This window comes from Nothobranchius furzeri, chromosome 2, assembly GCF_043380555.1.
Source record: "Nothobranchius furzeri strain GRZ-AD chromosome 2, NfurGRZ-RIMD1, whole genome shotgun sequence".
In the NCBI taxonomy this organism is placed as follows: Eukaryota; Metazoa; Chordata; class Actinopteri; order Cyprinodontiformes; family Nothobranchiidae; genus Nothobranchius; species Nothobranchius furzeri.
In genome coordinates, this window is record NC_091742.1 from 67,725,927 (window position 1) to 67,750,926 (window position 25,000).

The 25,000-nt window shown below is 41.1% G+C and overlaps 1 protein-coding gene across 2 annotated transcripts in view; it reads right to left on the minus strand.

Annotated features, from left to right (window-relative positions):
* The window catches only part of LOC107377411 (phospholipid-transporting ATPase ABCA1), a 324,049-nt gene that overhangs the window by 37,289 nt on the left and 261,760 nt on the right, over positions 1–25,000 (minus strand). For both annotated transcript variants that reach the window (XM_054747824.2, XM_015946964.3), the window contains exons 43-48: positions 20,737–20,799; positions 16,821–16,927; positions 11,782–11,923; positions 6,668–6,802; positions 3,861–3,964; positions 2,620–2,712 (exon numbers count right to left, since the gene is read on the minus strand). In XM_054747824.2, the coding sequence (XP_054603799.2) occupies positions 2,620–2,712; positions 3,861–3,964; positions 6,668–6,802; positions 11,782–11,923; positions 16,821–16,927; positions 20,737–20,799 (644 nt within the window). The remainder of the gene's footprint in view (positions 1–2,619; positions 2,713–3,860; positions 3,965–6,667; positions 6,803–11,781; positions 11,924–16,820; positions 16,928–20,736; positions 20,800–25,000) is intronic.

Genomic DNA, 25,000 nt, shown 5'->3' on the forward strand with positions numbered 1-25,000 from the left:
TTAATCCGTGAGGCAGAAACCTTGTCTACTTTTAAGACTAGGCTTAAAACATTTTTATTTGATAGGGCCTATGGTTAAAATCTGATGTTAGCCGAGATCTGGACAAGTGGGGGAGTAGAGGGAGGTGGAGTGTACAGTCGGTAAAGACGGCTCTCCCTTGCCCTGCCTCCAACATGCCTCCATCTAAAAGGCTAGGCTATCCAGAGTTATCTCTGTATTTATGCTGCTATAGGCTTAGACTGCTGGAGGACACACTGACCACTTTCCACACTCTACTACTTTCTTCTACAATCCACTCTTTAACTGTATTATTTCCTGCAATTTCAGCTGTTAACTTTATTTTTTCTCTAAGTGTTTTTCTCCCCAGAAGAAGCTACAATGATGTTCTGCTGAGCTGTAGTGGCCTCATGGAGGGGGCCATCAGCTTGAACACTGTTGCTAACCACCTAAACATTCTCCTTCTCCTGATAATGTTTTACTTTCTTTCACATTGAATGTGCTACTACTAGTTTACCCATTTAATTATAGATTCACTAGGATAAATACATTTTGTTTATTTCTCACCAAATAGGATATTTACTAAGAAATCACAACGTAACCATAGAAACATTACTTGGTATATATGTTGTGTATGTGTGTGTGTGTGTGTGTGTGTGTGTGTTAAGGGTTGTGTCGACTAGTCGACTAGTTGACTTCACTGGTCTGTAGTGACTTTTTATGCCTTTCATCGACTAGTTGCTGTCACGTGATGACCGACCAGATGCAGTCCTCGGAAAAGACAGCAGGTGACGAGCCCCAGCACGTTGGGAGGCAACACGCTGTGCCAGAGCGTTGGTACCTGACGCCCTCCGTAAAACGGACATTTGACCAAATTGTGACCTTTACCCTCTTGCAATTTAACCTTCCCCTCACCCCCATCCTATCCTTAACCAGGTTGCGCATATAAAGCTTTGATCGCTCCAAACATCTGCGTCCTGAGCGCGGCCAAAGTAACATTATCAAATTAGGTGTCGCCACATCAAAAACAAATTTAACATGCAATCGTTCGTGTCGGCTCATTTCCTTGTATGTTTTCCGTCTTTTATTTGTGCCTGCATGGAGTGGAACGCATCACCTGTTTTGTCCTCAGGTGACGCACCTCACTGGTGCGGCCGGTGAGCAGCTCGCACTCCGCTGTTTTTGCGGTTGGTAGATCTTTTAGAACTGCAGTTCAAAGGTAACTCATAAGGTGAATATATATGAAGCCAGGTAGCAGTTTTTCTTTAGGATTGAGAGGAGATGCAGGAAGATAATAAACAGACAGGACAGAAAAATAGTCAAATAAAAACAAGTTAGTTTTTGTACCTGCTGGTTGCAACAAACAGACACCTTTTAATGTTTAGAGCAGCAGAAACTCTGAGAGGCTGCAGGCGCATCAGTGAGTTTGTGACCGCTGCACAGGGGGAGGGGGGAGAGGGCTGAAGCAAGATGCAGAAACTACCGTTGTTAAAAGAGATGTGTTTAACTTAGAAATAATTTGAAATTGTGAAAAACTCCAGCAAACTAGTCGAAGTCTACTCGATTTTCATTACTTGATGGTCGACTTAAAAAAAATTAAGTCATGCAACCCCTATTGTGTGTGTGTGTGTGGGTGGGTGGGGGGGGGGGGGGGTGTTGGTGTGTGTGTGTGTGTGTGTGTGTGTGTCTGCTCTGTCTTCTCCATTCCCAGTGAGTCGTGGTGGATGGCTGCTTAAACTGAGCCAGGATCCTCTGGAGGTTTCTTCCTGTTAAAAGGGAGTTTTCCTCTCCACTGTCGCTATATGCTTGCTTAGTATGAGGATTGCTGTAAAGTCACTGTCACTAGTTAGTGACTTGATGCAATTTGCTGGGTTCCTTATACAGGAAACCTTTTACTGATTAGCTTAATGAACTGAACTGTATTGGAATGTTTACTATGTGAAGTGCCTTGAGACGACTCTTGTCATGATTTGGCGCTAAATAAATACATTTGAATTGAATTGAATGGTGCTTTTTTAACAAATCAAATAGAGGTCTTCACCCATTTGGAATTCTCTTGATGAGCTTCAATAGGGAGTCTTTCAAGACTGTTGGAAAACCATTTCAGGTGACTACATCTCGAAGCTCATCAAGAGAATGCCAAGAGTGTGCAAAGCAGTAATCAGAGCAAAGGGTGGCTATTTAGAAGAAAATAGTTATTTCACCTTTTTTGGTCAAGTACATAACTCAACATGTATTCATTCATAGTTTTGATGCCTTCATTGAGAATCTACCAATGTAAATGGTCATGAAAATAAAGACAACACACTGAATGAGAAGGTGTGTCCAAACTTTGGGCCTGCACTGTCTATCCACGATTAAAACATTTGTTTTGTATTTTTGTAATTCTTTAGTCACGGGTGGGCAAATATTAATATTTCCTTTACTTTTTTCACAATGTGTTCTTCAGTCTGTTCAATGTCTGCTGCGAAATATCTTTTTACTTTTTGATGGGGTAATGGAAAATTTACAGGAAGTGGTGTCGTGACCAATCACTTTTGACGGACGTTTGGGCATGTGTCCGTCACCTTCTGTGAGTTTGCCTTTTGATATTTCATAGTAAAAATAGAAAAAAAGCTGTACCTGTTTTTCAGGTGCTGGATGCTCCCGAGGCACTTAAAGCAACCGTTGACCATGATGGCCATCCGAGTGCAGAGGGCTTCACACTCCTCCATGCTGTCAAAAGAGAGGAAAAAAGGGGGAAAAAATTGATTTTTTGTAATAAAAGCCCAGGGCTCGGTATGCTACTTTCTAAATAAGGACACATTGTAAAAAGCAAGGAGATGCAGCTCATTCAACTGAAAGGGGTCTATTCAAGGTAAAATGTTTTTTATGCAACGAGGAAATTTAATGACATCCAAAACAGCCTTGTTCAAAGACATGTTTCCTCTTTACGATGAAGGTCCGGGCCTGAGCACTTTATATGTCCACTCTGACACCTTAAACGGGGGATAAATTTGATAATTAGTGGGAGAAGAGAGGGCCATCTGTAGTTCTATTATCTCATTTCTCTCTTTTTCTCTCTCTCTTCGGCTGCAACGCCAGCCAACTGTGGATGAGGCAAAGCCTGTGATTCATCGCTGAAGGATGGTGCAAATAGGATTATGACTTTGTAAAACCGGGTGAATTTGCCACTTAACAAAACACAACCACCTGCTCGTGACATGGACAATTGGATGCAGCTCCGCCACATTGCCTGCGACGGCGACAACAACAACAAATGCTTTTATTTCACCATGAAAGAGAGCACGTGCAACAAAGAGATTACACTGATCATTCACCGCGCCGCCGGGGAGAACAAATCTCTGCGTCTGGGACAATGTTCAAATGGTCCCATGGCAGGCTTGCTCAATTTTAGTTTTCAATTTAGTTCCCATTTAACAAAATTTATGTTTTTATTGGTTTAAACGAAAATAAACTTGTAGTAAATTGTTGCAAAACAATAGGGACCCCCCCAAAAAACCAACTCAAGTTTGTTTCGGGAAGTGTTGGATAATGAAAAGACTCCAGCACTGATATTGACAGATTTTCCTTTGAAAGAAAGAGAAAGAAAAAGCCCCAGCCAGTCAATATGCCCTCGCGCTCCATGAAAGCTTTATAGAAGCTGGTGTGTTTCTGGTAGCCGATAATAACTGCCACAAACGGAACGAAAAAAAAAAAAAAAACTCCTAACAAAGGGCTACTTCAATCAATCATAATCACAATATTCATAGCTCTCATCCATTTTACAAACAGTTGTGTAAAAATTATGAAAAAACAGTCTAAAAATGTTGACGGGGTGAATCTGCGAAAAAGGAGAATGCATAGATGAGTGATGCAGCAACCTGTGTGATGTGAGGATGACTGAGCGTCCCTCTTTGATGACACTCAGGATGCAGTCCCACAGGAAGCGCCGGGCTTTGGGGTCCATCCCGGTGGTCGGCTCATCCTGAAATAAATAAAACCAGCTTTTTTCTCTCCCTTTCACCTCAACACAACATTTGAGAACAAACCAGAGTGGAAAATGTGTAGTTTTTAACAGATCTAAAAGCTTTCAAGTAAAATTGTGACATTCAGTGACAAATGCTGTAAAAGTGGCTTTTCTGACTAAACTAACGGAGACTATGTACATTTTACTCAATTTGAAATTATTGTGTTGTAGCTGTTGCCAACACCCGTTATATGATTAATAAAAGAAAAAAAAGTAAATAAAATAATGTTTAAAAAACACACCGCAGTGCATTGGAGATGAGTTTTTTGACCAATGTGCACATAATGAGGACACATACAGGCAGACACACAGAGCGCCACACTGCAGTTTCCTTTCTCCTCGGGGCCAGTCTGTTCATACACGATTAGAGTGACAGAGCTCAGTCTGACTGGTTTCATTCCAGACATCCCTCAGTAGCAGAATCCTACAAATCCCACGGGGTTTCTCCATCAGGATGCCCAACATGAACTTTTGCAAAAAATAAAAATAAAAAAAGCCCCAATGTGGCTCAGCCTCAACCCGGGCTCCCAGGGCTAACACACAACACTTAAACTGACAAGGACGATTTCCCCACACTGCTTGGAGCTGATGGCTTGGAATGGTGTGCACAAACTGATCCGGGGCAAAGCTGCAAAGATTATCCTATTACATGTAATTTATTGAGGATTATTCATACTTGACTCCAGTTATTAGAACATAAACCAATGAACTGCTGTAAATTAAGGCAGGAAATGCATTACAGTATGCAAACATCTCATAAACTAAGATTAATTGGGTTTGCATTACCTCATAAATGCATAGAAAATCAAATTATTAGAATAACTTGAGGCTACCTGAGCTCAAAAGCTGTGTAGTGGCTAGTTTGTTTGCAGGATTACTGAAAAAAGTTACATAGGTAAACGCACAAAAGACTTGCAATGATGGTTACAAATGAAAATGAGCTTAAAAAAGAATATGTTAATATTTATTGCAAGCTCCCATGTTAAAAGATAGATCTGTAGTAAAACAAGTAAACAAACTGCAAATTAAGCCCCGCCCCACTTTGGGGGTAAGTTTATTGACCACAAGCTAAACTTTTATCGGATGCCGTCAATGAAAGTCACAGGTGGTTCATAAAGTTGGTTTCATTATTTAAGCAATGTTAAACTAAAAAAGAAAGAATGATGAAAAATAAGATTTGTGAATTCTGTTGTTGTCGTTATGTAAACACTATAATTTAGCATAAAATACATCCGTCATGTGGGAATATTTGGGACTCAAAACTAAACTCAAAACTCTAATTTCCCTCTGGGATTAATAAAGTATTTTTGAGTTGAATTGAATTGAATTCTATTTGAAAAATTGAGAAAAATCGAAACACTTCATTAGCATCTGGGTAATCCATCTGAAGAATGCTAGTTAGCATGATCTATGATGACAATTACTACTGATATGTTAATACTTGGTGGACTATCAACACATATGAAGAACAAAACATCACCTCCTTCTGATGTTGTTTTAAAATGACACCATGATCTTGTGGTTTTACAGCTTGAGGTTAGGGTTAGTTAAAAAACTAATATTAAGTAAATTTAAAAATGATTTTCTGAAATTACAGCCTCAACTGTGAATCAAAAACATCAATATGTTATTTGAGCTGTATTTATATGTTTTGTCCGAACAACTACTTTTTTCATTCATCCTTGTAGGTTTTATAAGGAACTTTTAATTGCTTGATGTGTCATCCCACTTTTATATTTTGCTACTGTTCAGCACTTTGCACAACCCTCCTGTTGTGTTTGAAAGTGCTATAAAATGGTACGGTATTAACATACTGGGGGAGGTTTATTTTTTGTTTTAACTTTAAAGTTTCTGTTCTGAGGTCTAGCAAACATATATGGTTAAAGAAATCTAAACAAACTGAAGCCCCGCCAACACTTCTCACAATGTTTTATCTCGGCCCGGCCATTCCACATAATCACAAATTTACATTTTTGATAACATTTATAAATATCCCTAGAAAAACAAACATCTGGAGTTGTGTAGACGAGGGCCTAAATGATCAAATCCATCCACCAAAGATTATATGTGCTGAGATAAGACACATCAGGCCACCAGGTGTTGGTATTTGTCCAGTTGTGATTAATTTCAATCTTATTTATTAAAGTGTTTTGTATTTAACTCACAAGACTGTTGATTGTAATGATAGGAACAGTTGAATGGTTGTTTCACCTCCTAAATAGTCAGGAGACTGAAGGGTAAAGACCTAGGCGTGTTTCCCTGATCTACTATCAGAAAATCCATCTGCCTTTGGTTTTCAGACCCGATGAACAAGAATTTAATTTAATATGTGGAAACACTGTAATTTACGTTCCACGTTCTCCTAATGCTTCTGGGTCCTTTTTTGTAGAAAAGTCATTAATTAAAACATGACCGTTGTGTGAACCCCAGAAATTACACCCCTCTGATCCTTGTGTCATCCACTTTGGTGAATTCATTAAAGAATTACACGTTTAATCCACTTATTTATATAAATCAGTCATCTCAAAACAATCTGTAAGTATGCAAAGACACAACCTAAATATGTGCACAGTATAACTGTTGACTGAAACTATCACACACTTTCATAAAACAACAGAATATCACATTTCCAGATAATAAATTAATAAATCTGTGTCTCACCAGGAAAATCACCGGGGGACTCCCAATCAGAGATATCGCCGTGGAGAGCTTACGTTTGTTCCCACCACTATACGTTCCTGCTGACTTGTTGGCATATTTGACCAGTCCCAACTTCTGAATCCCCCATTCAGCCACCTTTTGAAAGGAGAAGACAAAGCGGCCATTATGGTGCCAAGAGACATGTCTTTAAAAGCCCAGACACTGAACTTATGATCTCATGATGGATGAGATTTTGCCTTCAGTTCTCTGGTGAATTTGAGCTCTGTAGTTTTCAAGGACAGGACATGACAGCTGGCATCTCTGTTAGAGCTAAATCACAGGTCGTAGAGTGACTTTACTGTTCTAACAGCTATTTCAGCAGTGGTGGGTCTATTGCATAAAGTGTAGGACAATACAAATTTCATGTATAGAAACTTCAGGAGTCATGGGGAAAACTTAATAGAGGTTACCTGATTTTTATTACCTGATTTTACATTTTGATTAAATACCACCTTATAGACACAGATATATAGATATATAATATAGATATAATATTTATATATATATATTAATATAAAGTTTCTTATTAACTCATTCACTGCCATTGACGACTATAGTCGTCATTTTAGATCCAACCGTTCACCGCCAATGACGACTAAAGTCGCCATTTGCATGATTTTACTGTGTGGGCATCGGAACGAGCCCCCACACAATGAGAACAAACATCTCAGCTCTAAAGCCGATCTTCATCCGCATATGTCACACGTCACATGATCAGGAAGCAGAAAATCCATGTGTTAGGAGATCGTTTTGGGCCGCTGCAAGTGAGGCGCGAACCGGAAAAGCGTCTGCCGATCACAATTCAAAAACGGATTATGAAAGAACGGATAAAGCTCGAAACGCGCGGATTCTTCCTGATGTAAGAGGTGAGTCTCTGCTTTGTTTTGGTTGTTTTGGCGTTGACATCATCCTAGCACGCAATGTTCTGTGACTCTTTAAAAAAACAATAAAAACTGTGAGAAACACTGGCAGCGAATGAGTTAAAGGGGACATATTATGCAAAACTCACTTTTTGCATCCTATAATCAATCAGAAGACATTGTTATTTTTGACAGTATTTTGTCACAAATACATTTTTACAGACAAAAATGAAATGAAAATGAAAACAATTGAATAAAGATTAAAACAATAATAAAATTGATCGACAGTGTCATATAAAATAAATGATGAAAATTGACAATGACAACAATCCAATCAGAAGGTAGAAAAGATGTGAGGAAGGAACAAAAGTACCACCCAACAAATGGAACAGTAAGGACTAGAGAAGAAATCAAATAAAGGTCTGCTTTAATGAGAGGTGAAGCAGGGCTAGCTGCATTTTGACCAAGCTCGTGGAAAGGCTATTCCACGGCTGGCGAAAAGCAATAAAGGGACTATATCATGCTATACTTCTTCCAGAGAAGCATGCTAGTGAAGGTTCTCAGTCATCCAGGTCATGGTAATCCAAAAGGGTTCAAATGAAGGCAACTGGACTTCTTTGGTTTCTTGAAGAAATTTTGCTTTTCATCCGAGGAGCTTTGCCAATTCTGAATGGAATATGGGAGTGTCGAGCTTATAAACCACAGCTGTCTATTGTTGCTTAACGAGTAGAACCTATCCATGAATACCCCTCCTCCCTACCCCGATGAGATGTTGTCATTTTTCTTCAAATTATTCTCTTAAGTGTTGGTGTTGCTGTCACAAGCAAATTTCCGCTTATCCATCCATCCATCCATCCATCCATCCATCCATCCATCCATCCATCCATCCATCCATCCATTTTCATCCATCTATCCAGAGTTGGGTCGCGGGGGCAGTAGCCTAAGTCGAGAGGCCCAGACTTCCCTCTCCCCAGCCTTTTGGGCCAGCTCCTCAAGGGAAATCCCAAGGCGTTCCCTGGCCAGGTGAGAGACATAGTCCCTCCAACGTGTCCTGGGTCTACCTTTAGGTCTCCTCCCGGTTGGACGTGCCCGGCAAGCCTCACCAGGGAGGCGTCCAGGAGGCATCCTGACAAGATGCCCGAGCCACCTCAACAGGCTCCTCTCAATGTGGAGGAGCAGCGGGTCTACTCCAAGCCCCTCCCGGATGACTGAGCTTCTCACCCTATCTCTAAGGGAGAACCCAGCCACTCTGCGGAGAAAACTCATTTCGGCCGCTTGTATCGGCGATCTCATTCTTTCGGTCACTACCCAAAGCTCATGACCATAGGTGAGGGTAGGAACGTAGATCGACCGGTAAATTGAGAGCTTTGCCTTCTGACTCAGCTCTCTCTTCACATATTTGACCAGTCCCAACTTCTGAATCCTCCATTCAGCCACCTTTTGAAGGGAGAAGACAAAGCGGCCATTATGGTGCCAAGAGACGTGTCTTTAAAAGCCCAGACACTGAGCTTATGATCTCATGATGGATGAGATTTTGCCGTCAGTTCTCTGGTGAATTTGAGCTCTGTAGTTTTCAAGGACAGGACATGACAGCTGGCATGGATGGAGCTTTGGGTAGTGAAAGATCAAGATCACAGATACAAGCGACCAAAATGAGTTTTGTCCACAGGGTGGCTGGGCTCTCCGTTAGAGATAGGATGTGAAGCTCGGTCATCTGGGAGGGGCCTGGAGTAGATCTGCTGCTCCTCCACAATGAGGAGAGCCAGTTGAGGTGGTTCGGGCATCTAATTAGGATACTTCCCTGATGAGGTTTTCCAGGTATATCCAACTGGGAGGAGACCTAAAGGAAGACCCCCGACACGCTGGAGGGACTATCCCCTTCTTTCCACCGGAGCCGTCAGCAGCACGTTACTGCAGCAGCATGTCATAGCTGCTGATAGGAACCGCTGTAGTCAACAGAACCTTTTCCACCTGAGCCGTCAGCAGCGCGAGTCGGCCGCGTCTCAGGAGCAGCATGTCGCGGCCCTTACGCGCCGGTTCCATTTTCTACGCGCAACGCCTCTGAAACGGGTCAAGTTCGACATTTTTGGGGAAGGAAAGACAGGAAATCGGACGCGAAAACGGAGCGAAGCTCCCGAGATTTTCAGAATAAAGAAACGTACTTCCTTCCGATTGCTTTACTTTTAAAAAAGTTACTAACTGTGCGGCCCCGTGAGAAGTTATCACCTAGCTAGCGGTCTCCTTTGTTTTTCAGGTCCGTATTGGCGATTATAAAACGGACAGAACATAAAACACAAACCTTTTGGAGCCATGTTGTAGTTTTCTCCTGCTTGTTGTTGTGTTTACTGACAAAGTCACTCGTGTGACTTCGTGCTCTGTCGGTGACAGCTGCTCCCCTGCTGCTTCGCGTCTCGTGCGAAGGGCCAAGCAGCAGTTTACGCGAGCAAGACTTGCTGCTGACAGCTGCGGTGGAAAGAAGGGGTAAGGCTACGTTCACACTGAAGGTCTTGATGCTCAATTCCGATTTTTTTGAGTAAATCTGATTTTTTTTTTTGTGTGGCTGTTCACATTATGACATCAAATTTTCTCCGGTGCGAATGCTTCACGGCCCCAAAGCGACCCGCATGCACAGAAGAAAAGAAGTCACTCAGTGGAGTCGGAACCAGGAGAGGAGGAGTTGTGATGTGAAAGCCTTCACTGACAGTTTATCCACAGGATCAGGATCACATCAGTTCCCCCGTTTTGGGTTGAAAACTGTTTCAACAACTGTAAACTATTTCACTCCTTATTCCCGCCATCTTCCTGAATTATTATTCATTGAAAATGTTCGGGCGTTAAGTTAATTCACGGAGGACCGCCCCGCTCTCATGAAGACACCCATTCCCTCCCTTCACGGGGACTGAGACTGGTGAGACGCTTCGCTCCAGCAGCACCTGCCGCTCCTGTTATACTCTTCTGCATTTTTAATCCCTAAACTTGACAGGATGTTCCCGACAGACCTCTGAATCCTTCTGTCAGCGTTTCTCCTCAGGAACACGACTCTCACCATCCACTGACTCAGTAATGGAAGAGATGGATTTAATGTGACATGGCCGTTCAGACTGCAGTTGCTTAAAAAGAAATCAGATATGTATCTGAATCAGCACCGCATGTGAAAGTCACATGAATCGGATTTGAAAAAAAAAATCGGATCTGTGCTGTTCAGACGGTCATAAAAAAATCAGATATGGGTTGCATGTGGGAGGAAAAATTAGATTTGATTTTATTTGATGCGCTTTTGCCAGCAGTGTGAACGTAGCCCATGTCTCTCGGCTGGCCAGGGAACGCATTGGAATTCCACCAGAGGAGCTGATCCAAGTGGGTGTGGAGAGGGAGGCTGGGCCTCTCTACCTACACTGCTCCCCCCGTGGTCCGAGTTGATGCCAAAACCGTTTCAAACCAGCCACTGCCATCTTTGTGTTTTGCTCAGTTACAGTAACATTCCCTTCACCAAACTGATAGAGCGCTGTGACTGGCAAGACACGAGGCTGTTCAGGCCTAGTGAGGCTCCTATGGAGCGTAGATAGACCTACATACAAGGTAAAAGCCTTTTGCTTCTGCTGCTGTCTTTAGATTTCTACGGCATGTGTGAACAGATTTTTATTAACTTCTGACTCATAAAACCTTCGGCCTTAAAACAATCTTAATTTTTACAATGATTACACCGTTTGTCAACAGTTTTTTTAACAAGTTTGTTTAAACTGACTCGCCCTAGAAACAGCAACACGATGCATTATTACGCCAGCAGCGCAGTGCTTGGTCCCTTTACAATGTAGCTAAGACACAAAGCCCTGGCACTGGGTCTAAAACCTGTGGTCACTGCCAGCCGCCTTCTTCTTTTCATTTCACTGCTGCAGAAAGAGGCGGTGTGAGCGGAGAGCAGGGAGTCCGCCCAGGGCATGACACACCACTGGGCACTGTGAATTATGTAGAGCCATCACCCACAGCTGCTGCTTTTCCTCTACTAGCCATTTTGTTTTATTATGCATGGCTTCTCCCACTGAGGTCATCTCTGACTTTTATGTTTTTTTGTTTTTTGTTTCCCATACACCCCTGTTAGTGAACAAGTGGTATAGTGGTGACACAGACAGAAATTTGAATAATATTTGAGTTTTTCCACTTACTTACACCAGCTGCTTGCATAGTCATGATAGATGACAAAAGTGCAATAATTACCATGGCAACTTCGTTTTCTGGTACCCCTCTCAAGCGGGCGTAAAACTCCAGATGCTCTCGTCCTGTCAGAAGGTCGTTGATGGCATCAAATTGTGGACAGTAACCCATGTTCTGGTGAACATGCCTCATCTCTGTTCGTATGCTGTAAAATGTAACAAAAAAAGACATTTTCCAAGACAGATGCTGACAATTGTCTGACAAGGTGAGTTTAAGAGGAAAGCTTCTGAACATTAGGTGTAAATGACATGACTTCAATCTGCTTTGTGATCACAGAGTTATTGTGGGGCACCGTACAGACAGAATGCTCTTTAAGAAAGAAATTAGGGCGAAATAAGGAGGAAAGCATAGCATAGTTTATTTATGTAGCACATTTAAAACGCAGCATGGGAGCTGCCCAAAGTGCTGCACAGGCTAAAACCAAACACAACCATTCGAAAGAACTAAAACAGAGGATAAAAATCCCAATCAAAAGCAGATAAACATGATGAATACTAAGAACACATTAAAACAATGATACAATAAAACACTAAAACGAGTCACTGTCTAAAAGCCAAAGCGTAAAAGTGGGTCTTTAAACGAGATTTAAAAACCGCCAGAGATGGAGCCTGCCGAACTCCAATGGGCATTGAGTTCCATAGCTTAGGGGCAGCATGGACAAATGCTCGTTCACCCCGCGATTTGAATCGCATCCGCGGCGTGTACAGCAGCAAAAGGTCAGCTGACCTCAACGTGCGCGTGGGCACATATGGAGTGAGCAGGTCAGAGAGATAGGGAGGTGCCAGGTCATTGAGAGCTTTAAATACAAAGGTCAGTAACTTAAACTGCACTCTGAAAATGACAGGGAGCCAGTGAAGATGTAACAGGACAGGGGTTATATGACTACGTCGGTGTGTACTCGTCAAGAACCTGGCAGCAGCATTCTGGACGACCTGCAGCCGATTCAGGGCGGATACCGGAACACCAACGAGGTGTTTGGTGAAGCACCAAAGATGTAGGAATTAGGATAGTATCAGACATTAGAAAAGTAACAAGACTGCAGCAAAATGTAGTTACAGTGAAACATCAACAACTGCAAACATATTCAGACTTTACAAAGAGACCAACCAGCCAGAGGCAGTGTCCTGAATATTGCTGCACAAAGCAACGTAGAGACCATGAATGTACACCAGATTCTGGCTCAAGATAAAAATTAAATCCATTTTTCCTGATATATATGTGCTATTAAAGCAGGAATCCACTGTTGGACCACATTTCTTATGTGAAGGACTTAGACGACACAAGCAAAGGGTTTTGGGGACTGTCAAAGAGAACTGTTGTAATCAGGCGGTTTCAGGTAATTCACTCAGTTCTGAGTAAGAGACAGAAAGGTGCAACAGATTACATATGGTAGCATGCTAAAGTAACAAAAATAATAATGAAAATGGGTTTCTGGTGGATCTGGTGCGTACCAGATGGTAACTTGTGGACATCAGATACAATCATGTGCGCTTGAGATGTTAACTCCTCCTCCTTTCCTAATATGTAATACATAGTGCACTTTTTGTTCATCTGACAATTTCGATGGAGAGGCCCAGTTGTAGTTTTTCTCATTTTTTAGTTTCTGTTTTGTAGTTTTTGTAGTTTTATTGGTGTCATCTGGATAGTTTATTCCAGCAGACACCTTGAGGGCCAAGTATTATTGCATCTTGATTTATTAATATTTAAAAGGGCTTTGTTTTCCATCTAAACTGGTTTGGTTGTAATTTTGGTTATGTTTGGAGAACGTAAACAATTACTGATATTTGGGACATGAATTTTGCTGCTAAACTTCAAAAGCCCCACATTGTGAGGCGTTAGGGCCCAAAGGGTTAGGGTGGAAAGTTCTGGCGAGCTAGATGTGGCCCGTGGGCCGCCAGTTGAGGTTCACTGCACTACACAATATGGTTAAGTAGTTGTTAATTCTTTGATTAGCAGTTTATTATTGCTTGATAATGCATTAATAATGCATTAATACAAAGCTGTTGTACTTATCCATATTGATTTAACTGTTTATCAATGCCCAATAAAGCACTAAGGAACGTTAATAAAGGGACCCTTATTATAAAATGTAACCACATTTTTATGGTGCTTTAAGTTTTTTTCTGTGCTATAAGGCCTACAAGCTTTGTAGCACCAGTGCTACTAGCTAAAAATGTTAACATACAGCCGTGAATCAGAAAATAACAACCATTATTAAAAAATGAGGTCCATCAAAAAGTATTTTATAACAAGTAAAGCATTAATTGTTTTTGTTTCCACAGAAACCGACTATAAAATATCTGAACTGGTACTCTTAGGCCCTGTCCACACGTAGCCGGGGATCTGCCAAAACGTAGACATTTTTCTACGTTTTGGCCTGTCATCCACACGAAAACGGATCTTTTTAAAAACTCCGGCCAAAGTCAAGATCTGTTTTCTCCGTTTTGGGTGTCTGCATGTGGACAGACAAAACCGGAGTTTTAAGGTCCGCAACGTCACTTTCCGCGACAAAAAATGCTGACATCACGTGTGCGACCTGTGTTTACACTAGCCGACAGCATGGATGCCCTCAGAGCTGCGCTCGCTTTATCAATTGTCCAAGCGCTTTTTGCTTGTTTGGTTTTGCAAGTGGAATTACTGCTCCTTGCGGAAGACCACAGACGAAGGACGAGGTTAAGAACGGGGGAAGTACTACCGCCTACAGGTCTGGCATGTCCTTAACAACGTAATTATCCGGGTACGTGTGGACAGAGTTTTTTTTTTAAACGAGGTGGTGTGGATGCAAGTCTTTGGAGGGGCGGATATTCGGTTTAAAAAAACCCCGGCTACGTGTGGACTAGGCCTAAGGCCCGGCGATGAGGAGAACAGTTACAGAGAAGAAAACCACGGATTTCCTTAATGTTGTGCCGATTACAACTGATTCTGAGAAAACCATCAAATACTCAACCTACCTTGATAAGAAACAGAGAAGAAGGGCTGACTGAGTAAAATCCTTTATTTGTCTTTGAAACTCCTCTGACAGATTGTAAAATAAAACCTCTCTTGTATTGTAGTCTCAATTAAACGTCACTAAGCCATCATTTTTTAACACACACACACGTCTGTTTTCATCACACACTGGCATAAGTGGCATAGTGGATTTTCTTTCATCTTGTCAGAGCAGCTTTGTTTCCAAAAGGTTTTTTCGCCTAAATGTTATTTTCCAAGAGAAGCGGTCAGCCTAAGGGACGCTGACTGTGACTTGATGTGTCTTCAGACTGATAAATCCCAACAGGGCCTCTGTAAACTGAAAGACCCAGTCACCTAACGCTGTGTTTTGTTCTTGTTTTGTAAAAGGTTTATGATAAGTGTCGGTAATGGCCTTCAGCCGAGGCAGAAACGGGCCTTTGGAATGGTTCTGACAGGAGTAAACGCTGTTTTTAAAGCTTTAAATCAGAAATTCACAGACCCTGTTTTCTGTGATTTGTCAAATTTGATTAAAGGTCTAAAACATACCTTTGATTTTCCTAATTTCTCTTTCCTTTCATCAATCTACGCCAAAAAGTGTCCAACGTCAATTACAAACAGGTTGTTGCTGTGTTTAATTGCTGTTTTATCAAAATAAAAAGTCCTATTTCAGAACCTAATACCACTTTTCTGACAAAAGTGATCTTTACAGTAAAGTATGCTCTGTGACCACTGGGACACCTGTGCCAAATTAAATTCTCTGAACTTATTTTAAAGATGGTACACAGTGGTAAATAGAGGCCTAACTTCCACCAGGCCTGTCCTTACACCCATGAGCCTAAATCGTGTCCCAGATTTGGGAAAAATGTTGACCAAAATGGCGACTGGTGTTTAGCAAGCAGTTCGTTCGCAAACGTCACAACTCTACTATCTCGTTTACTCTGGCAATGTGGGATCTGGTATGAGGCAAAGAAGGGTGAGAGTTCTGTGACTGTGTTTGTGTTTAAAGGCTAGCCTGTTCTGTAGATTTGCCACATCGTGCATTTATTGAGATACAGAACAAATCTTTTGAAATCCATATGCTGTGCTTTCGATTGCAGCTGATCTGTTCCAACCTTATTAATCCAATCCAATTCCCAACCAAGCAACAGCCTTTTGATGTCCTTTTTCCTCTTAACACCAAAAGACCGTCACAGATTTCCAACCCAAAGTGAGCGCGGTAGCTTCTTTTTTTAACTTCCAACAGACAGCAACACCAGGAAGCAGAAGTGAATTCCTCGTGAGCCCAAAATTTCTGATAAGAGACCGCCAATTGCTAGGAGAGCAGAAACATCTGTTTAAGAACGGTTGCTTTCTCTCTTCTGCCGATTGCTGCACTTGCAAACACAGAAAGAGAAAATATAATGAGATGAAAACAGAAGAGTGGGTGTTGCCAGCTCACATGTTTTCCCTCTCTTTTCTGCTGCACCCCCCAAAGGTCTCGGAGAGTTTTCTTTGATCGCTATCGCCCACATTAATCAACATTAACAGCGCTGTGTCAGACCTCGCTCCGTACAACTCCGTTCCTTTGTTGAACACAAAGTCAATTACCAGATGTATAAATGAACATCTATACCAACCGCTGTGACACACACAAGCACACACACGCCGCATTCGGATGCACCGACACAAAGATCTTGCACATCCAGGAGAAAAAAACGGAACAGGGTTGTTTGTTCCTAAAAATAAGAAACAGCAAGCCTAGTTTCTCTCAAGTTGCTTGTGTCACATTTTGTTGTTGTCAAGGTGTTTTTTTACACTCCGCATGGAAAAATAAATCTTTATAGCAGATTTTTGTAAGGCTGAGACAAAAAGCAGAGGCAGGTACAGGGCAAGAATGTCAAAAGGAATGAAATATGTGTGAGAGAGAGGGAGAAAGCTTCTGCTTCTCTCAGAATGCTGGAGTGAAGAGACAAGAGAGCACCAGAGGTAAGGAGGAGGACAGAATGTAGAACAGAAATCCAGAGATGGAGCAGCTCGAATCCCACCTGAGCAGCTACCTTGGGTGGCTAATTGTGATGAGTTACTAGGTGCACTAGTGGGACTCGGCACCTCACCTGTATCCGTTTAGAAAGGCCTCTCCGCTGGAGACTGGGATGTCTCCTGTCAGCATCTTGAACGTTGTGGTTTTCCCAGCTCCGTTGATACCCAGCAAGCCAAAACACTGGCGGAGGAGATGAGGGAGGCATCCATTAGGAAAACACACAGACAGATGGAATATTCAAGATTCTTCGTGAGTTTTTCTTTCTATTCATTAATGTGTATAATGAAGTGTATATATAGTAGGAGTGTAACGGTGCACATTAATCATGGTTCGGTGGGTACCTCGGTTTTCAGGTCACAGCTGAGTCCAACAACTTTATTTTTCCCTTCCAATTATTTGAAACATAAAACAACACCCAGAAGTGCACATAGATGACTCGTTACCCGTGTCACATTGGATTCATAAGCTATTTGGAAGTGGGAACGTTCTTATAGAACATGAGTCAGACAAGAGATCTGATGATCAACTAGAAAAACTGTAAAACGTGTTCTTATTGAAAACGATTGGTCACGCTTAGTTTCACATGCATGCAGAATATCTTCTACCTCTAATTCTTGCCTTAGCCTCGGATAGGCAATAGGTAGGGAAAAGATCGGGGTGGCTTCTGTGTCACACTGTAAGTACCGGCATTCATGGACTCACCCACTTTGGCTCAATAAGGCTGTTGTTGATTTAGCTTCCAGGAGAGAGCAGAGCATTTCTCGGCTAGTAAAAGCTAACTGTTAGCATTAGTAACTCCACCACATGGCAGAATAAATCACTGGACAAATTCAATTCAAATTCAATTCAAAAATACTTTATTAATCCCAGAGGGAAATTGATTTCCTCTGTGCCGTCACCAGCAGGTTTCAGAAGAGCTGAATTTAGGCCCAGTGGGCGGTTCTTGTCACTTTTAGGAACACAAAAATGCAGCTGAGAGCGGGCTGTGATGGTGGATGATGATGACTGACATTAACAGATGGACACTCTTTGTGTAGCTACAAGCTAGCTAAGCTAACAGGAGGTAACGGAGCTTGGTAGATGCTTTTAGCTCAACACATTCTCACACCCTAAGTGTCAAAAAATGACGTGGTGTGACCAAGCATTTGTGCTAGAGTGTCGGTATCCGATGCCCACGGGAACACAGACATTTGAACAATTGTGACCTTTACCCTCTTGCTATTTAACCTTCCCCTCACCCCAATTCTAACCTTAACCAGCTTGTGCATGCAAAGCTTTGTTTCGCATTTCATTGTTCCTCTCAAACACGCTTAACTGAAAATTTAGACTGACTTACTGGGTTAAGGTCAGGATGGGGGTGAGGGGAAGGTTAAAGCTCTAGAGGTTAGAGGTGAAATGTCAGTGAAATCTCCGTTTTACCACGGGCGTCAGATACCAATGCTCTGGCACAGCACGTCACCTCCCGACGCGCAGGGGCTCCCAACCCATCCGAAACAAATGCTTGGTCACACCCCGTCATTTTTCGACGCATAGAGTGTGAGAAGGTGTTCAGCCAGAAAACCACACTCTTCTACCCTCTACCATTTAGGCTGTAACATTTAAGTTGAGGCCAACGCTGAGGCCTTCCCTGGAGCAAGCAGGAGCAAGCCGCTAGTGCTAGCATGATGGCTTATCTGCTACGTCAATCAAACGGATAAGACCCTAGTAATTCTTCAAGCTTCGATTACATCTGAAAAAAAAAATCCCCCCCAGAGTTGTCATGGTGGTAACTTGAGCTATCAAACCTAAAATGTGTTTTTTTGAACCAGACCAAGAACATGTTTATTTCTGCTGCGAAGTTGTCACTTTCAACACAGGAGTTAATGGTAACCTGCTCCTCATGAATATTGTTGAGTAAGACTCCAAATCATGACGTACATTTTGATCCTGTTGGGTATCCATACACAAGTTTTACTCTTTTGACATTCCAAACACAAAGCAGAGTCATTTTTGCTTTCCACAGGGACATTTTGACCCTTCTGATTTACCATACACAATTCATTGTGATTATTTACCTGATTTAATTATGATCCTTTTCACTAATTACATATTACAATATATCTGTGTTTCTAAACACAGTTTGGTTATTTTTGCTTCTAATGAACAAATGTGACCTTTTATGAATTTTCATATTGAAACTATGACTGTTTTTTCCTTCCAAACAAACCTTTTGGCTTTCCATGCATACACTATGCACTTTTGGGCTTCAGAAACACAAAAATGCAATCTTTATTTCCCTGAATGTAGAAATCACAATCTCTTTAGCACTCAGATTGTAACCTTTTTGGAATTTTATCCTCAAACTAGATTTATTTTAGCTTTCCATACAGAGAGCTTGTGTAACCATCACTCTGAGTTCACAGGATATGAATGACTAGCTGAATGTTTTACAGAGAAACACAAACAAAACTGGCAGTGAATCAACAGAAATGCAAACACTGTGAAGTCCTAGAGCAGCTCTTCTTCCTCTGCAAATTGCTACAACAAACAGAATCCTCTCTTTGAATTTTCATCCCAACATCCATGTGGCAGGAAGTCTTCTCCGTGGAGCCCGGCGGCCATGTGACCCGCCTCAGGTAACTCTGACTTTGACATAAATATTTGATTTCTGTCATTCATTGATCCCTGCTTGTTTGTGACCTGCGCCCATGAACGCACGGAGGAAGGCTAAGCTTGGCGTAAATAATGCATGGAAATGGGTTGTGTGATCAGCAGAGCCCCGCGAATCACAATATTCCTCTGGCATTTACTCTGGGCTCTGGGTAAACACCGACATGGAGGATGGATACCAGGAGGAAAAGCCTGCTGAGCACGGGCCACTGTCAGCGTTTGAGACTGTGTTTAAATCAGGCTGTGTGCACAAGACGAGAATTTAAGCCAAGTGAAATGTCTAACATGTTATAAAGACAAGCTTTCTGCAGTTTCCAGGTTGTTATATTGAACTAGTTTGAATTCAGATGTCCAGAGTTCCAGTGCACAAAGAACCAATGCTTAACATCCTTATAATAAGAATCAGAAGTTTTATTGCCATATGTGTGCCAAGTCACAACATTAGGAAATTGCTGCAGTATTTTGGTGCAGAAGGTGAGATAGAAAAAAATTAATTAAGAGATAAGCAAATATAAGAAGTAATAAAACACTCATGATAAAATTATTAATGTAAAAAGTGGCAAGAATTAGAGAAGTAGCTATCTACCCCGTGTAGGTATTTATCTGAGTGTTTGTTGAATGTTTCAAGCACAGCATCGGGTCACGTGACTGGGACCAATCAACTTATTTCCTGATATTTGGACACGTCGCCTCTGAATGGCTAATGGCAACATGACTCAAACACTGACTCCATTTGCTTTGCAACAGTGATGTTTTATCCCCACAAAAGCACACGCCTGGAGGACTTTCTGCTGTGTAGTGGAGATGCTAACAGTTAGCTTCTAGTAGCCGAGACGTTCTCTGCTGTTTCGTGGACGCTAAACCAGCAAAAGCCTTTCTTGTCATGAGTCAAGATGGGTGAGTCCATAAATGTTAAGTGACACCGTGACATAGATCTGTCAGGCTTTTATAATCCTAGAATTCAACCATCTAGTTTCTATCAGAAGCTAATGCAGGAGATAGGTGCAGGAGACCATTTTCATGTTCAGCCTGCATGAAACACTGATAGAGTCCAATTATAATCAGAAATAGTCATTAATAATGTTTTACAGTGTTCCACACCTTTCTAGAAACATTCTCAAATCACCTAAAAAACAGTTGGTCATTCACATATAATATCATGTCTTATAATTATTATTCAAGCTATTGTTTAAAATAAAAGATTTTTTTCTTCTTCTTTTTTGGTTATTTGTTGTTATTTCCCCTAAATTGATGCAAGGAAGTCCTTTGACGCTGACAAAATTAAAACAAACTTTTCTGCTTAAAAAGTGACTTGTGTGATGCAGCAGCATCTGGCTCACCTCTGCAGCAGGCACACCCACACATAGCCTGACCACGGCGGGGGTGCTCTTCTGAGGGTATACCTGCAGAGAGCAGACAATACAATGAATCAACCAAGCAGCCAGAGAGAAGGCGGAAGGCAGGAGGAGGGTGGGCAGCAGACGGTGAGAGAGATAGAGGTGTGGATGGCTAGAGAGAGAGGAAAAAAATAGAGCGATAGACCGTAGCAGCAGGGAGGAGGCAAGATGGAAGAAACAGGTGGCAAAAAGAAGGAGAAGTGGGGGAGAAAGTGGAGGAAACACATTTTAACAATAGATAATTTGAAAAATTCAGACTGAGCCAGATGGGGGGAAAGAAAAGCCATTAAAGTAAAGTTTTATAGGACAGAGAAGGAAAGGACATAAAAAAAACCGGGTTTGCAACTGCGGTGGCACAATTAATGAGGTAATCTGCTTTGACTTTCAGTACCTAAAGTGCTTCCTGTAAATACAGACTTCAACCACATCTAGTCAAAAAAGACTTGGAGGAAATTAAGCAAAGTGTGCTAAAACCATAGTAAAAGACCTTCAACAACATAAGAGAGAGCTGTCAGTTCTTCGACAAATCTCAAACTTAACAACACGGTTGTGACTTGGTGGTTGTTACATATCAGTTGCCTCTCTCAGTTAACATTAAATATGTGTTTCTAGCTTTAAAAATGAAATGAAATTGTAAAACTTTACACAAATGTCATGCAATTTTAACTTTTGGTTTAGTCGACATTCAGCACCATGGACAGCTCCCCGGAGAGAATACATATTAAAAATACATTTGAACTGAAATTACGTTAAAAATAATGTTGACCTTTTCCTCGTCTCAGTACTTCACCAAGAAGCAGCCTACTGAGCAATTTATTTTAGCAATAAGGCTAAAATGTCACTGAAATGCTTTTGTTTACAGTGTATGTGGTCCGAACAACTTAAAAACCACAAATCAGACTTTGAATCTGATGTATTTTAAAGTTGAAATGTCTATAAAAGCAGCAACACTTGGTACGGTTAGCACTTTATGGCCTGAAAACACGTGGAAACTGAAATTTCAACCTTGAGTCGTACATAGAGCAGTCCTTGTTTATAAATACCAAATTTATTAAAGTCCAGACAATTGTCATACTATTAAATGTTCACAGCAATGTTTAGATGTGCACATTTCCGTTGCTTTAAGAGTAAACATTCTTGATTTTTGCCTTGAAACCTATATTAACTGCTTAAACCAATGGCTTCTAAATTTGGGGTTACGGTCCCATCGTAGATCATGATAAATGGCCTCTATTGACATTCACCCATACACACACACATTCACACACTGGTGGTCATGAGCTACAATGTAGCTACAGTTGTCCTGGGACACACTGACAACAACACTTCAGGTTTCAGAAAATCACATTTACCTGAAAAATAATTCCCAAGAGAAAATTTAGCATATAATTTAGATACAATTCAGAATCAATGGTCATACATATATTGAGAGGCATAAAATAGGCTGACACTGTTTTCTTTTGAATTTATTCTTTTTGGTTTAGCTTTGAGCAATGTTTGTACGGTACATTTTGGGATCACAAGAGACAAACTGAAACGATTTAGGCACTGCTGTGTTGAAAATTTTTTCTATCTTAAAATGCTGAATCTCAATGACACTGAAACCATTTTTATGCATCTTTCAACAATTTTCTACATATGCACCCACAGTCTCAGAAATCATGAAAACCTTATAATGAATTTCCAGTTATCCATCCATTTGAGTCATGGAGGCAGGTGCTCTAATAGGGAAACCAAGACATCTCTCTCCATGGCGGCACTCTCCAGCTGCTCCTGGGGGCTCCTACGGCATTCCCAATTCAGACAGGATTTTAAAAGATTCCAGTGAGTTTTCAGTCAGTCAATTCAATCCTGCCAGTGAGTCATGCCCAGAAACCCTACAGAATGAGGTGACCATGCGGCATCTTAATCAAACTATTTTTAATGCTCTAATTCATTTTTCTTCTTTCCCTCTCTCTGACAATATACGGCACCAAAAATGATTATTTCAAAAAACTTCAACCAAGGTGTTCATTTGCAAATTCTCCATTGTCAGCATTTGCTTGTGGCCATGCGACGTGTTTAAACCCACTTGTTTTCACAAGCTCGATTCCTGCTCCAAATTGAAGACCACAAGCGAAGGACATTACAGATGGTTATTGCTCACCAACTAGTTATTCCATGGCCAATTCATTTTCAACAAAGACATAGGATGATTTTGGGAGCTGCAGCCTACAGGCTTGGCATATCTGTGTGCTTCATAATACACTGAATTGTTTTCACTGAAAGCAAGTCAGTGTAGACACAAGTTTTTTTTCGTAGATGAGCTGGCCAGGGCTACATGAGTACATGGCCTCAGCTAAGAACCAAGGTCCTTAGATTTGTAAGAAGCTGACTCTGATCCACCTGAACCATCCGAGTGAAAAGGTTGAAGATGCAAACAGAGCTAGACAGTTTGCAAAAATCAAGGATGGGATCCAAAGAAGACAGCTTAAGATCATGTTCATGAAAACCACAAACAGTATGAAAGCTTGACTTTGTTCCAAGAAAGGGGACACAAAACTCTCTGTGCTTCATCCACTCGAGTGACGACATTCAGAATGAGAAGCAGGACAGCTAGAACACTGACATGAGCACAGATATTTTAAAAAGTGCAAACAATAAAAACTAACGTTACAACACCTTATGTGTCTTGGTCAGAGTTACGGTTTCATCCGATAAAATTACATAAGATGACGGAACTTTAACAATTCTTCCAAAGTGTTCAAGTGAATGCAACTGGACTTCTTTGGTTTCAAGAAACCGAACCCCTTTAAATTACCACGATCAGGATGACTGAGAACCTTTGCCAGCATGTTAACATTTCCTGATTAGTTTGTTCAATGACTAGACTCGGCAAATAAACCCAGACTTGTAGAAGTTACATTTCGTGGACTCTAAACCACATAAAGGTAACAAAAGAAGAAAGCCAGTTGTTGACTTTGCATTTGCATATCCAAGAACTTGTAGGAATTTGTTAAAGTAAGCTTTCAAACTGACTTGAAACAATCATTGAGACGGTGCATCAAAGACATGACAGGAATCTTGTTACAGTTGTTAAAAGTGACAGTTAAGACATTTGGCATTCAAAGTCAAGAACAACCTTGCGTCCTTTACAGACTTGAGTTATTTTTCAGGCTGACATACTTTGTGTGTGTGTGTGTGTGTGTGTGTGTGTGTGTGTGTATTTCATTATTGTCTAAAACTATAATATGAGAAGTCTCTGAACATGAAGTATATGCCTCCATAAAAAAAAAAACCTTCTAAGATGCTAATCTTTATTAAAGCACTTTGAATGCCATCGAGCAAATATGCATTTATGTCTGCTGCTTGAAGCCCAACAAAGACGTTACATTCATTACAGTGTTGACATTTGAAAAGCATTTGATCAAAGCTGAATTCACAGAGATCTGTCATTCGTGCAGAGCCATCTGGCAACTGCACTCAGTACTTCTCAATCTGGATTACACATACTACCTTTAGATGATGGTACTCACTGATAACGCTACATCAAAGCAGCATGCATGTATGGATTTAAGCAATTACAGGAAGATTCCCCTCTGACTGGAGCTGCAGTGTAGCTGTCACGATAAGCAGACTTTTCTTCAGATGACTGGAAGGCAGCGGTTGTGCAACTCTTTGAAAAAGATTGAGGTTTTGAAATTTGGAGCTTTGATCTTTGATATAATTCAGAAAATACACAATGGGATTCGCACAGCTTTTTGAAAATATAAACACACAGATCTTCTTTTGCTTGTCCCATAAACAGATTAGGGTGCCACTGTGCACCACCAAAATTTGTGTTCCTCTAGATTCTTGGTCCCCAGTGTTTTATTATTTTTTAAGTGTTTCTGGCCCCTAAGATTATCATTTACAAGTAGTAGAGATGAAACTGATGAGCTAACACAACGCATGAGAAAGGCTAAAGTGGATTAGCACTGTTTTGAAAAAACTTCAATGTCACAAATTAAAGTTTTCCAGCTTAATTACTTTTAAAACTATGCAGAAAGAGCTACAGCAAGCTGCTATCAACCAGACAAGCACATAATTTAAAATAGACGTTCATTGAAAAGCAAAACAAATGTTAACATGAACTGCTTTAAAAGTGTTTGTTTTTATCTATGTACGTCGTTGCCTCATTTTAGCTGTCGCCTTTTAATTCTAGCTAAGTCATCTTTGTTTATAAAGC